Source organism: Narcine bancroftii, chromosome 6 (assembly GCF_036971445.1).
Source record: "Narcine bancroftii isolate sNarBan1 chromosome 6, sNarBan1.hap1, whole genome shotgun sequence".
In the NCBI taxonomy this organism is placed as follows: Eukaryota; Metazoa; Chordata; class Chondrichthyes; order Torpediniformes; family Narcinidae; genus Narcine; species Narcine bancroftii.
This window is the reverse complement of record NC_091474.1, coordinates 99,104,478-99,116,929: the sequence shown is the minus strand read 5'-3', so window position 1 is coordinate 99,116,929 and position 12,452 is coordinate 99,104,478. Positions and strand designations below refer to the sequence as shown.

The 12,452-nt window shown below is 41.6% G+C and overlaps 1 protein-coding gene across 3 annotated transcripts in view; it reads right to left on the bottom strand.

Annotated features, from left to right (window-relative positions):
* LOC138736403 (protein FAM149B1-like) overlaps positions 1-5,764 on the bottom strand; it is an 82,573-nt gene extending 76,809 nt beyond the window's left edge. The window contains exon 1 of one of the 3 annotated variants that reach the window (XR_011340268.1): positions 5,355-5,764. Coding sequence is in view for 2 of the 3 variants with exons in the window: in XM_069885880.1 (XP_069741981.1) it covers positions 5,355-5,401 (47 nt within the window). In the remaining variant the exon portion in view is untranslated. The remainder of the gene's footprint in view (positions 1-5,354) is intronic. The other 2 variants (XM_069885880.1, XM_069885879.1) reach the window with 2 other exon arrangements.
* Between the last annotated feature and the right edge of the window lie 6,688 nt (positions 5,765-12,452).

The following is a 12,452-nucleotide window of genomic DNA, read 5'->3' as shown; positions in this document are numbered from 1 at the left end:
AGTTACAAGGATGGTGCCAGGACTTGGGGTTCTGAGCTATAGGGAGAGGTTGAGAAGGCTGGGGCTTTATCCTTAGAACGTAGGAGGAGGGGTGATGTAAAGGTGCACAAAATCATGAGAGGAACATAGAACACTACAGCACAGAAAACAGACCCTTCTAGTCTGTGCCAAAACATCATTCCGCTTGTCCCACTGACCTGCACCCATTCCATAACCCTCCAGTCCTCTCCCATCCATGTATCAATCCAATTTATTCTTAAGAGTGAGCCTGCATTTACCACCACTCTCTGAGTGAAGTTCCCCCTAATATTCCCCCAAAACCTCTCCCCTTTCACCCTAAACCCATGTATATATCCCTCCTAATCCGTGGAAAGAGCCTTCTTGCATTTACTTTGTCTATACCCCTCACAATTTTGTATACCTTGATAAAATTTCCCCTCATTCCTCTTTGCTCTAAGGAATAAAGTACAAACCTATTTGATCTTTCCCTGTAACTCAACTCATGAAGACCCAGCTACATCCTAGTAAATCTTCTCTGCACTCTCTCAATCTTATTGAGATCTTTCCTGTCATTTCGTGACCAGAACTGCATACAATGTTCCACATTTGGTGTCATCAATGTCTTATACAACCTCAATACTTTGATTTATGAAGGCCATGATGCCAAAAGCTTTCTTTTCAACCCTCTCTACTTGCAACACCACTTTGAGGGAATTATGTTTCTGTATTCCCAGATCCCTTTGTTCCTCTGGACTCCTCAGTGCCCTATCATTTACCAGGTATGTCCGACCTTGGTTTGTCCATCCAAAATGACACCTCAGACATCTGCCATTTTCTGACTCATTCTTCCAGTTGGTCCAGATTCTCTGCAAGCTATGAAAGTCTTCCTCATTGTCCATAGCAACCACAATCTTAGTGTCATCAGTAAACCTGCTGATCCAATTTACCACATTATCATGCATATCATGGATAACAAACAACGAGCCCCACCACTAATCACAGGCCTGCAGTCTGAATAGCAATCATCCACTACCACTCTCTGTCTTCTCCCATTCACCCAATTTCAAATCCAGTTTACAACCTTTCCTTGAAGACCAAGTGTCTGAACATTCTGAATTAACCTCCCATGTGGGATCTAGTCAAAGTCCATGCAGACCACATCCACAGCCTTTCCTTCATCCTAACCTCCTCGAAAAACTCTATAAGATTGGTTACAGACCTACCATGCACAAAGCCATGCTGACTATTCCTTGGCTGTCCAAATACTTGCGTATCCAATCTCTCAAAACACCCTCCAATAATTTACCCACCTCTGACGTCAGGCTCACCAGCCTGTAATTTCCTGGTTTACATTTGGAGCCTTTTTTTAAACAACAGAACAACATGAACTACTTTCCAATCCTTCGACACCACACCCACGGCTAAAGACATTTTAAATCTATCAGCCAGGGCCTCTGCAATTTCTACAGCAGTCTCCCTGAAGGTCTGAGGGAATATCATGTCAGGCCCAGGGGATTTATCTACCTTTATTCGCTTGTAAGGCAGCAAGAACTTCCTCTTTAATCTCTATATGTTCCATGCCACGAATGCCTGTTTCGTTTCCTTCCTTGCATACTATGCCAGCTTCCTGATGCAAAAAAAATTGTTTATTCCCCCCCCCTCCCCCCATCTCGTGAGGCTCCACACATAGACCACCACTCTGATCTTCTAGTTGACCTATTATGCCCTTTACTATCCTTTTACTCTTAACCTTTGGGTTAACCTTCACATTATCTGCCAAAGCAATCTCATGTCTTTTTTTTTGCCTTCCTGATTTCCTCTTAAGTATTCTCTTACATTTTCTATATTCTTCTAGTGTCTCATTTGCCCCCTTGTTGCCTATACACCTCTCTCTTCTTCTTAACCAGATTGCCAATATCCTTTGAAAATCAAGGTTCCCGCTGCCTGTTAACTTTGCCTTTAATCCTGACAGGAACATGCAAAATCTGCACTCTCAAAATTTCACCCTTGAAGGCCTTCCACTTACTGAACACATCCTTGCCAGAAAACAACATCCCAATCCACTCTTCCTAGATCCTTTCTCACTTCCATATAATTGGCCTTTCTCCAATTTAGAATCTCAACTCGAGGAGCAGACCCGTCCTTATTCTTTGGCTTGGCTTCGCGGACGAAGACTTATGGAGGGGTATGTCCACGTCTGTTGCAGGCTCGTTGGTGACTGACAAGTCCGATGCGGGACAGGCAGGCACGGTTGCAAGGGAAAATTGGTTGCTTGGGGTTGGGTGTTGGGTTTTTCCTCCTTTGCCTTTTGTCAGTGAGGTGGGCTCTGCAGTCTTCTTCAAAGGAGGTTGCTGCCCGCCGAACTGTGAGGCGCCAAGATGCACGGTTGGAGGCGATATCAGCCCACTGGCAGTGGTCAATGTGGCAGGCACCAAGAGATTTCTTTAAGCAGACCTTGTACCTCTTCTTTGGTGCACCTCTGTCTCGGTGGCCAGTGGAGAGCTCGCCATAGAACACGATCTTGGGAAGGTGATGGTCCTCCATTCTGGAGACGTGATCCACCCAACGCAGTTAGGTCTTCAGCAGCATAGTTAACTTGAAACTAATGACATTATGGTCACTGGACCCAAAATATTCACTCACACATACTTCTGTCACCTGACCTGTTTGGTTCCCGAACAGGAAATCAAGTATTGCCTCCTCCCTTGTTGGTACCTCTATATACTGATTTAGAAAACTTTCCTGAACACCTATGTCAAACTCCAAGCCATCCAGCTCTTTTTCAGAATGGGAGATCCGTCAATATGCGAAAATTTAAAATCTCCTATCACAATTTTCGATCCATCAGTCTGCTATCTCTTTACAGATCTGCTCCTTCAATTCTCTGACTATTGAGCAGTCTATAATACAATTCTTTCAGTCTGGTCACACCTTTCCTGTTCTTCAGCTCCAACCAAATGGCCTCTGTGGACTAGCCTTCTGAGCTGTCCTGGCTAAGCACAGCTGTAATATTTTTCCTGACTAGCAATGCCACTCCTCCCCCTCTATCACCTCTGAAACAATGGAACCCCAGAACATTGAGCTGCCAGTCCTGTCCCTCCTCCAACCTTCTCACTAATAGCAATAATGTCATTATCCCATGTGCCAATCCATGCCTTAAGATCCCCTGTCTTTCTAACAATACTCCTTGCATTAAAATAATTACACCTGAAAACATTTGTATCATGTACAAACTTTTGATTTCTCTCTATACACACAGTCCTCGCATGACCTTTATCCTTCTCCACCTCACTACTTGCTCTAACACTCTGGTTCCCATCCCATTGCCAATCTAGTTTAAACCCTCCGGAAAAGTACTAGCAAACCTACCCATAAAGATGCTCGTCCCCCTCTAGTTCAGTTGCAAACCGTCTCTTCAGAACAGATCCTAGCTTCCCGGAACAGAGCCAATTGTCCAGAAACATGAAGCCCTTACTCCTGCACCATCTGATTAGCCACATATTTAGCTGCATTAACTTCCTATTTCTAGCTTCACCAGCACCTGGGCACAGGTAGCACTCCTAAGATTGCAACATGGAGATCCTGTCCTTCAACTTTTCACCTAACTCTCTTTGCAGGACCTCCTCACCCTTCCTACCCACATCATTGGTCCTTACATGGATCATGACATCTGGGTGCTCACCCTCCCACCTGAGAATAATGAGAACTCAATCACATCAGGTGAATGCGGTCTTCTGGCCAGAGTAGGGAAATCAAGAATTAGAAGACTTATGTTTGAGGGTGTAGAGGTGTGAGAGATTTGATAGGTACCTGAGGGGCAACATTTTAATTATACTAAGTGGTGGGTACCTGGAACAAGCAGCTGGAGAAGTTATTATTGCAACATTAATAAATGTTTTAACAAATATGTGGATTGAGTAGTCCAAAGCCAGATAGGAGGGATCAGTGTGGGTGGGATATTTTTGCATGGCATGGGCAAGCAGTGTGAGACTCGATGACTCTTGTGGCTGTTCCAACTTTCTCAATAATTAATGGGATTACAACATCCAACACTGTAGCACAGTCCAGGCCCTTTGGCCCTTGATATTGTGGCAACCTATATATTCCTACCTAAAAAAACTAAATTCTCCCTACCTCATAAAACCCTCTATTTAAGAGTCTCTTACAATGCCCCTATTGTTCCAGCCTCCACCATTGCAATCCAGGCACCCACAACTCTGTGTTAAAAAAAAAACTTACCCCTAATGTCTCCCCTAAACCTTCCTCCTTTTATTTTGTACAGATGTTTTCTGGTGTTTGCTACCCCTGCCCTGGGAAACAGGTGCTGGCTGTCTACATAATCTATGCCTCTCATAATCCTGGAGACCTGTATTAAGTTTCCTCTCATCCCACTTTAATCTTGGCTCATCTGACATATTTCCCAATCCAGCCAACGTCCTGGTAAATCTCCTCTGCACCCTCTCTATAACTTCCACATCCTTCCTGTAATGAAGTGACCAGACTGAACACAATACTCAAGTGTGGTCTTACCAGAGATTATTTTTAAAATGGAAATTCCCTTATGAAAACTTCACCTCATATTCTAATACTTTATTTTTGATTTTCAAAGACATCAATTCAGACAACAATGAACATTCCTTCGACACTTATGTATCCCCTCCCTATCCCCTGACACCCACCTCAATACAACTGAGAATGAAGTTATATAAATTATACAAATACAAAAAAAACACAAATGCTGGTGAGGTCAACGACCCTAGTCAAAAACTGAAAATCCCAGGAATTTAAATAAGGGGGGGGGGGAGAGAGAATATTCATTGTTGGTTATCTAATTGGACTAATCTCTTCCACTTAAAAAGGAAAATTGAAAAATTATAATTCGAGGCAGTCATGAAGCTAGTTTTTCCTGCAATCAAGGAAGCAAAGTGGTGACCTCATATAAGACTATGAATGGCATATTTTGGGAAATCTTTTTACTATAGTAGAATGGCAAAAACAAATAGATCTGGGCTTGTGGGAGGAAAGTCTCGCTGATCCTGGAAATCACCACCAGAGAGGTGATGCAATCACAGGGCTTAGGAAATATTTAAATAAGGACTCGAGACGAAGGGCCCGAGTTCCCCTTTACTTCCGATGGGGACTGCGCGACCTGTTCAGTTTCCAAGCATGTTTTAGAAACTGCAAAGTGCTGAACAATCTGCGAGCTGCAAAGCCCTCTTGTGTCGCCGCCATTCACAGGCCTGTGGCGTAGTAGTGGCCCTGAGGATGGCCCCAGTAACACCCCCCACCCCCACCCCTTACCTCTCCTCTCCAACACCCTAATCCCCTCCCCACTCCCTTCCTCCTCCACTCACATTTCCAATGTGTTACAGACCGGCCTCCGACTGTATCTGCGGATCATCTCGGAGCCGAAGATCTAAGTCCCCTAGCTACTGCGGTAGCACCTCCATCGGCCCATATTACCGGAGCAAACGGGAAAACGAGGGGTGGGCAGGCATGTGACCACGTGACCATCAGGGACCGGTTGCTATGGTGAGTCCGGCTCTTCCCTACCTCGTCCAGTGCAGCCGCTGCCCTTTCTACACCTAGTGGGTGGAAAGGAGGAGATGTTGCCGAGCGACTTCGGCTCAGCAGATGGCTTTATAATGTCCTGCTCCACTGGGTGACATCTTTATCTCGAAGTACCCGTGTGTGAGGTAGGAGCCCCCCTGGGCCCCATGAACGGGCCTGGCTGGTGGTGGTGTGCTGAGAAAAGAACCAGGCCGAATCCGGAGGGAGTTGGGGGTGGCTCTCCCAGTGGAAACAGCTGTATAGTGACATGGAAATCGACTCATTCAGGTTTGGACGTTCATACATCACATACAAGAAATAAATAGGGTACCTTTTGGAAAAGTTGGTGCCCATATTACAGGTATACATTTATAAATGACTTTCTCTAAATCTCAGGAAACTCCTTGGAAGAAATAAATAAAACTGAATAAGGTTAGAATCGTGATCCCTTGACAACCAGGTCTGCTTTTTTTCTCTTTTCCTACTAATTGTTTTTTTTTAAATTTTATTTAAGAATTTCACAAAATAAACATATCCAAAATACTCAACCAAAAATACCCCCTCTCACCTAACTCACCCTCAACAACCCACCCCACTTTGGAGCTTAAAAAAATTATATTGGGTTTTAACATGTGTGGTGTGTCATCCTTTTACATTTAAAAAAACATTTACTTAACATCCAAATACAAACTCCACATTTTAACAAAAAAAATTATTATTCTACAAATTATGTTATATTTTTCAAATAAATACAGTTGTATTTCATGATGCCATCTTTGTTTACTCAATTTAACATCATTTTTCCAGATGATAGCTATACATTTTCTAGATTCTGCCAGCCCTAAACGTATAAATGCAATTTGAGATTTATCCAGTCACAAAGCTGCCATTAATGTATTCACATAACCCAATAAATATACCCATGGGTCAATTTGTAGATCTATCTAAAATAAATCTCACAAAAACTTAATAATTTTTCTCCAAAAAGGTCTGACTTTTGTACATTCCCATGCTGAATGTAAGAAAGTACCTATCCGTTCTCCATACCGAAAACACAAATCTGATGAACTAAATCCATATTTTTTTCAACTTTTCAAGAGTTAAATACAAATGATCCAAAAAGTTATAATTAACCAAACTATATCGTCCATTAATTAACTTTGTAACACAGTCAACACACATGTTAGACCACTCCTCCAAAATATAGGAATAGATAGAACTAATTGTATTTTTATTTCTTTTCTCTCCTTATTGGGATTATTATTTGGGGGGAGGAGTTTTTATTTTCTATTATTTTTTCGGTATTTTTATAAAACCATCACGTATAATGGAATTGATATGGCTATATGCTTATTATATTGGAAACTTGGTTCGAAGAAAAAGGGAGGCGTACATTAGATATAAAGAAGCATGGAGTTAAGGAGATGTTTGAAAGATACATTGAATGTAAGAGGAATCTTAAGAGAGGAATTAGGAAAGCTAAAAGAAGGTACGAGAAAACTATGGCAAGCAGGGTGAAAACTAATCCAAAAGAGTTCTACAAATATGTTAATGGTAAGAGGAAAGCTAGAGACAAAATTGGTCCCTTAGAAAATCAGAGTGGAAAACTGTGTGTGGAGCCTAGAGAAATGGGGGAGATATTGAACAGTTTCTTTTCTTCGGTATTCACTAAGGAGAAGGATATTGGGAGATGTGAGATAAAAAAAAGCAAATTGGGTAAATATGGAGAATATAGAGATTACAAAAGGTGTAGTTTTAAGGCTTTTGAAGAATATAAAGATGGATAAGTCTCCGGGACCAGACGGGATCTTCCCCAGGACATTGAGAGAAGTGAAGGAGGAAATAGCAGAGGCTCTGGCGGTAATTTTCCAAATGTCATTAGATATGGGGATAGTGCCGGAGGATTGGCGCATTGCGCATGTGGTTCCGTTATTTTAAAAGGGTTCAAGGAGGAAGCCTGGCAACTATCGGCCTGTAAGTTTGACGTCTGTGGTAGGTAAATTAATGGAGAAAATTCTTAGAGATAGTACTTATAAACATCTGGATAGACAGGGTCTGATCAGGAGCACTCAACATGGATTTGTGGGAGGAAGGTCATGTTTGACCAATCTGATTGAATTTTTTGAAGAGGTGACTAGGAATGTGGATGAGGGTAGCGCAGTGGATGTTGTCTATATGGACTTCAGTAAGGCCTTCGATAAGGTACCACATGGAAGGTTAGTTAGGAAGGTGCAGTCTTTAGGTATAAATTTTAAGATAGTCAAATGGATTGAACATTGGCTGAAAGGGAGAGGCCAGAGAGTGGTAGTGGATAATTGTCTGTCAGGTTGGAGGCCGGTGACCAGTGGTGTGCCTCAAGGATCTGTATTGGGCCCATTGTTGTTCGTTATATACATTAATGATCTAGATGATGGGGTGGTAAATTGGATTAGTAAATATGCAGATGATACTAAGATAGGTGGAATAGTGGATAATGAAGAAGGTTTTCAAGGATTGCAGAGGGATATGGGCTGCTTAGAAAAGTGGGCTGTAAAATGGCAGATGGAATTTAATGCTGATAAGTGTGAGGTGCTTCATTTTGGTAAGAAGAATCAGAATAGGACATACGTGGTAAATGGGAGAGCATTGAGGAATACAGAAGAGCAGAAAGATTTAGGAGTGACGGTACATCGTTCCCTGAAGGCAGAAACTCACGTGAATAGGGTGGTGAAGAAGGCTTTTAGTATGCTGGCCTTTATCAATCATTGCATGGAATATAGGAGTTGGGAGGTGATGTTGAGATTGTATAAGACGTTGGTGCGGCCTAATTTGGAGTTCTGTGTGCAGTTCTGGTCACCTAATTATAGGAAGGATATAAACAGAGTGGAGAGAGTGCAGAGAAGGTTTACCAGAATGTTATCTGGGTTTAAGCATCTAGAGTATAGGGAGAGATTGGACAGATTAGGTCTTTATTCTTTGGAGCGTAGAAGGTTGAGAGGGGATTTGATAGAAGTATTTAAGATTATGAAAGGGATAGACAGAGTGGATGTGGATAGACTATTTCCGTTAAGAGGAGGAAAGATTAAAACAAGAGGACATGAGTTAAGAATTAAGGGGCAGAGGTTTAGAGGTAACATGAGGGGGAACTTCTTTACTCAGAGAGTGGTAGCCGTGTGGAATGATCTTCCGGGAGAAATAGTGGCGGCGGAGTCAATTGTATTATTTAAGAAAAGGTTGGACAGGTATATGGATGCGAAGAGGATGGAGGGTTATGGGCATTGTGCAGGGAGGTGGGACTAGAAAGGGGTGTTTGGTTCGGTGCGGACTAGAAGGGCCTAATGGCCTGTTTCCGTGCTGTAATTGTTGTTATGTTATTATGTTATGTTATGTTTTATATTTTGACATAAATACATGTATGGAAAATTTAAATAAAATGTTTTTTTTTAATAAGAAAATACCTGTGCAGGTCCCATCCAGGTGAAGGTTCAAGTCATTTACCTTCCTGCTTTCAGGACTGCATTCAGTGCTCATAATATGGACACATTTACACTAAACACACTGCTTTATCACAACGCCGATGTGCAATCCACAGCAAGAAGACGACGACAGGTGGTGGAAAGCATCTACAGAAGAAAATGGTATAATCTTGGGTTCAATGCCTGCTTCATGACTTGCTTGCACATCTGCCCTTGTCCCCTCTCTCCCCATGCTCAATAAGAATAGGATTGTCCTGTGTCTAACCTACTAGCCTCTGCATCCAACATATCCTCCGTAATTTCCATCACCTAAAACATGATCCCACCACCAGACACATCTTCCCCTCTCTGCCTGCCGCAGGATCCACATCCTCTGTGACTTACTCGTCCATTCTTCCCTTCCCACTAATCACCCCCCTTGCTACCTACCCCCTTGCCACACTTGTGCCAACACCTCCTCCCTCACCACCATACGCGGCCCCAAACAGTCTTTCCAAGTGAATGGCTAATTACGCTGAGATGAGGCAGGAACTAGGGAGAGTAAATTGGGAACAGATATTCATGGGAGACATAATGTGGAGAATGTCTAGGGACCACTTGAGCTAGGTTCAGGACAGCTTTGTCTCACTGAGATGGAAATGATTGAACGAAAAGGGAACAGTGGTTGATAAAATGAGTGAGGCAGCTAGAACCATAGAAGGTTACAGCATAGAAACAAGCCCTTTAGCCCTTTTAGTTGGATCTGAACTATTATTCTGCCTAATCCCACTGACCTGCACCCAGTTCCTAGACCTCCATTCCCCTCCTATCCACGTACCTGTCCAAATTCTTCTTAAAAGTGAGCCCACATTTACCACTTCAGCTTGCAGCTCATTTCACACTCCCACCATTCCCTGATGTTTCCCCTAAACTTCCCATTTGACCCATGTCCTCTGATTTACCCTCAGTGGAAAACCTACATTTATTTACTCTGCCTATATCCCTCATAATTTCAAATACCTCTATCAAATCTCCTCTCATTCTTCTACACTCCAGGGAATAAAGTCCTAACCTGTTTAACCTTGCCCTGTAACTCAGTTCCTGAAGTCCAGGCAATCCCAGTGAATCTTAATACTCTTTCAGTGTTATTGATATCCTTCCTGTAGTAAGGTGATCATAAGTGGCTGTCTTATGGCTCTGCGCGCCCATTGAAGAACCGTGCTGGCGCCTGCTCGGCCCACTACACGGCTGCTACAAAGTAAGAAATTTCATTTGTGTTGCTGGATAGTAGTTTTTGTAATTAGGAAGCTGTAGGCCTCCCAATCCATATTTCCATGTTAACTTTTCTCTAGAAATGCTTGACATTTTACCTTACCAGAAGAATTTTCCTTATATATTTGTTCAATTCTTGAAAAGATTTTTGAGGTATTAAAATAAGTAATGTTTGAAAAAGATATTGTATTCTTGGAAATATGTTCATCTTAATACAATTAACCCTCCACACCAAAGTTATAGGTAAATTGATCCATTTTAAAAAATCTTCCTTAACCTTTTTAAGTAATGATAAATAATTCAATTTATATAAATTCTTCAGATTATTGTCTGTATGAATCCCTAAATATTTAAAACTGTAGTGTGCTGTGAGAGTGGTCGAACAGACTGGAAATGCAGGCTGCTAGCTCAAGTGTCAGAGCAGAGAGTTTGCGCTTGCTTATCAGGCAGGCAGTTGGACCACGCATATGTCCCGCTGCCAACTTCTGTTCTGGAGTGGAAGAGACGGATGCACGTTGCCACCTTTGTCGTGACTGTCCTGCTGACCGCACGGAACAAGCAGAGCTGGTTCGTCACGGCAAAGTTGCACATCGCAACAGTACCATCTTTTGGCCATTTAAACTAGGTATCCCTTTGGCATTTACTATAGTTCCCTTCTGTTAATGGCATAATTTCACTTTTATCTCATTTTATTTTATAACTTTAATTTTTTCCATATTCTTCCAATTTAACATATAGGTTTTTTTGTAAGGCAGTCTCAGGTTCAGTCAAATATACTAAAACATCATCTGCAAATAAAGTAGTTTTATGCTCTTCTTGACCAACCCTAATTCTTTTAATTTCCAAATCACTCCAAATTGCTTCTGCAAGTGGTTCTATGGCCAAAATAAACAACACTGGAGATAAGGGACATCCTTGTCTACTTGACCTCGCCAACTGAAACGGTGCAGATACTTATCCATTAGTCACTACTTTAACTTTAGGATTATTATATAATGCCCTAATCAAGTTTACATAGGTCAGTGCAAATCCAAATTTATCCAACATTTATCTTAAACAAAAAGCCCCAATCCAATCATCAAATGCTTTTTCTGCTCAACTCTTGATGCCAATGCAACATTCAAATTTCATTTTTTGTGCTAAGTAAATTATACTTAAGTAATTAGCCACATTTTCAGTCGACTGTCTTTTTTACAAAACCTGTCTGATCCATATTTATTAATTTAGGTAGCAGGTTAGTCATTCTATTTGCCAAAAGTTTTGTAACAATCTTATAATCTATATTTAAGAATTAAATAGATATAGAAGATGAAGGCCTTAAAGGCTCTCTATCTTTTTTAGGTGTCACAGTAATCATTGGCATCAAAAATGATTCTTGGAGAGAATGCATTTCTGAAGCCTGATCTAATTTTTCCATAAAGATAGGAATTAATACATCTTTAAATTCTTTATAAAATTTAGGCAGGAATTCATCCTCTCCTGGAGATTTATTCTGTAATGAACTGATAGCTTCCCTCACCTCTAATTGAGTAAAGGGAGCACGCAGATCAGTTTGTTCTTCCAAAAGCTAATCGAGGCAAAGTTATCTGTGCTAAATATCTTTTATTTTCAACTGCTAAAGATTCCAAGCTATTTTGAATAATAATTCTTAAAGGATTCATTTATTTCTTGAGGCTTATAAATTCTATACCTCTTTCCTGATGGTAGCAACGAGAACAAACCCTGTTCTGGTTAGTGTGGATCCTCGATGATTGCTGCTGCTCTCCTAAGGCAGCATTCCTTGTAGATTTTCTCAATGGTGGGGAGAGTTTTTCCTGTGATGTACTGGGCTGTGTCCACTCCATCTTACAGGGCTTTCTGCTCAGAGGTATTGGTTCCCCCATACCAGCACACTTTCCACTGCACATCTGTAGAAGTTTGCCAGGGTTTCAATGTCTTACTGAACCTCGGAAAACTTCTGAGAAAGTTGAGATGCTGACATACTTTCTTCACAATGGCAATAATATTATGGGTACAGGTAAGGTCCTCAGAGGTAGTGACCCCCAGGAAATTAAAGTTTATCACCCTCTCCACCAATGATCACTGGTTTGTACACCTCTGCAACATTACTGACTTGCACCTCCACATCATTTTATTTTGCAAAAATCAGAAAGAGCAAGGGTCCTAAAACAGATCTCTGCAGACCACCACCAGTCA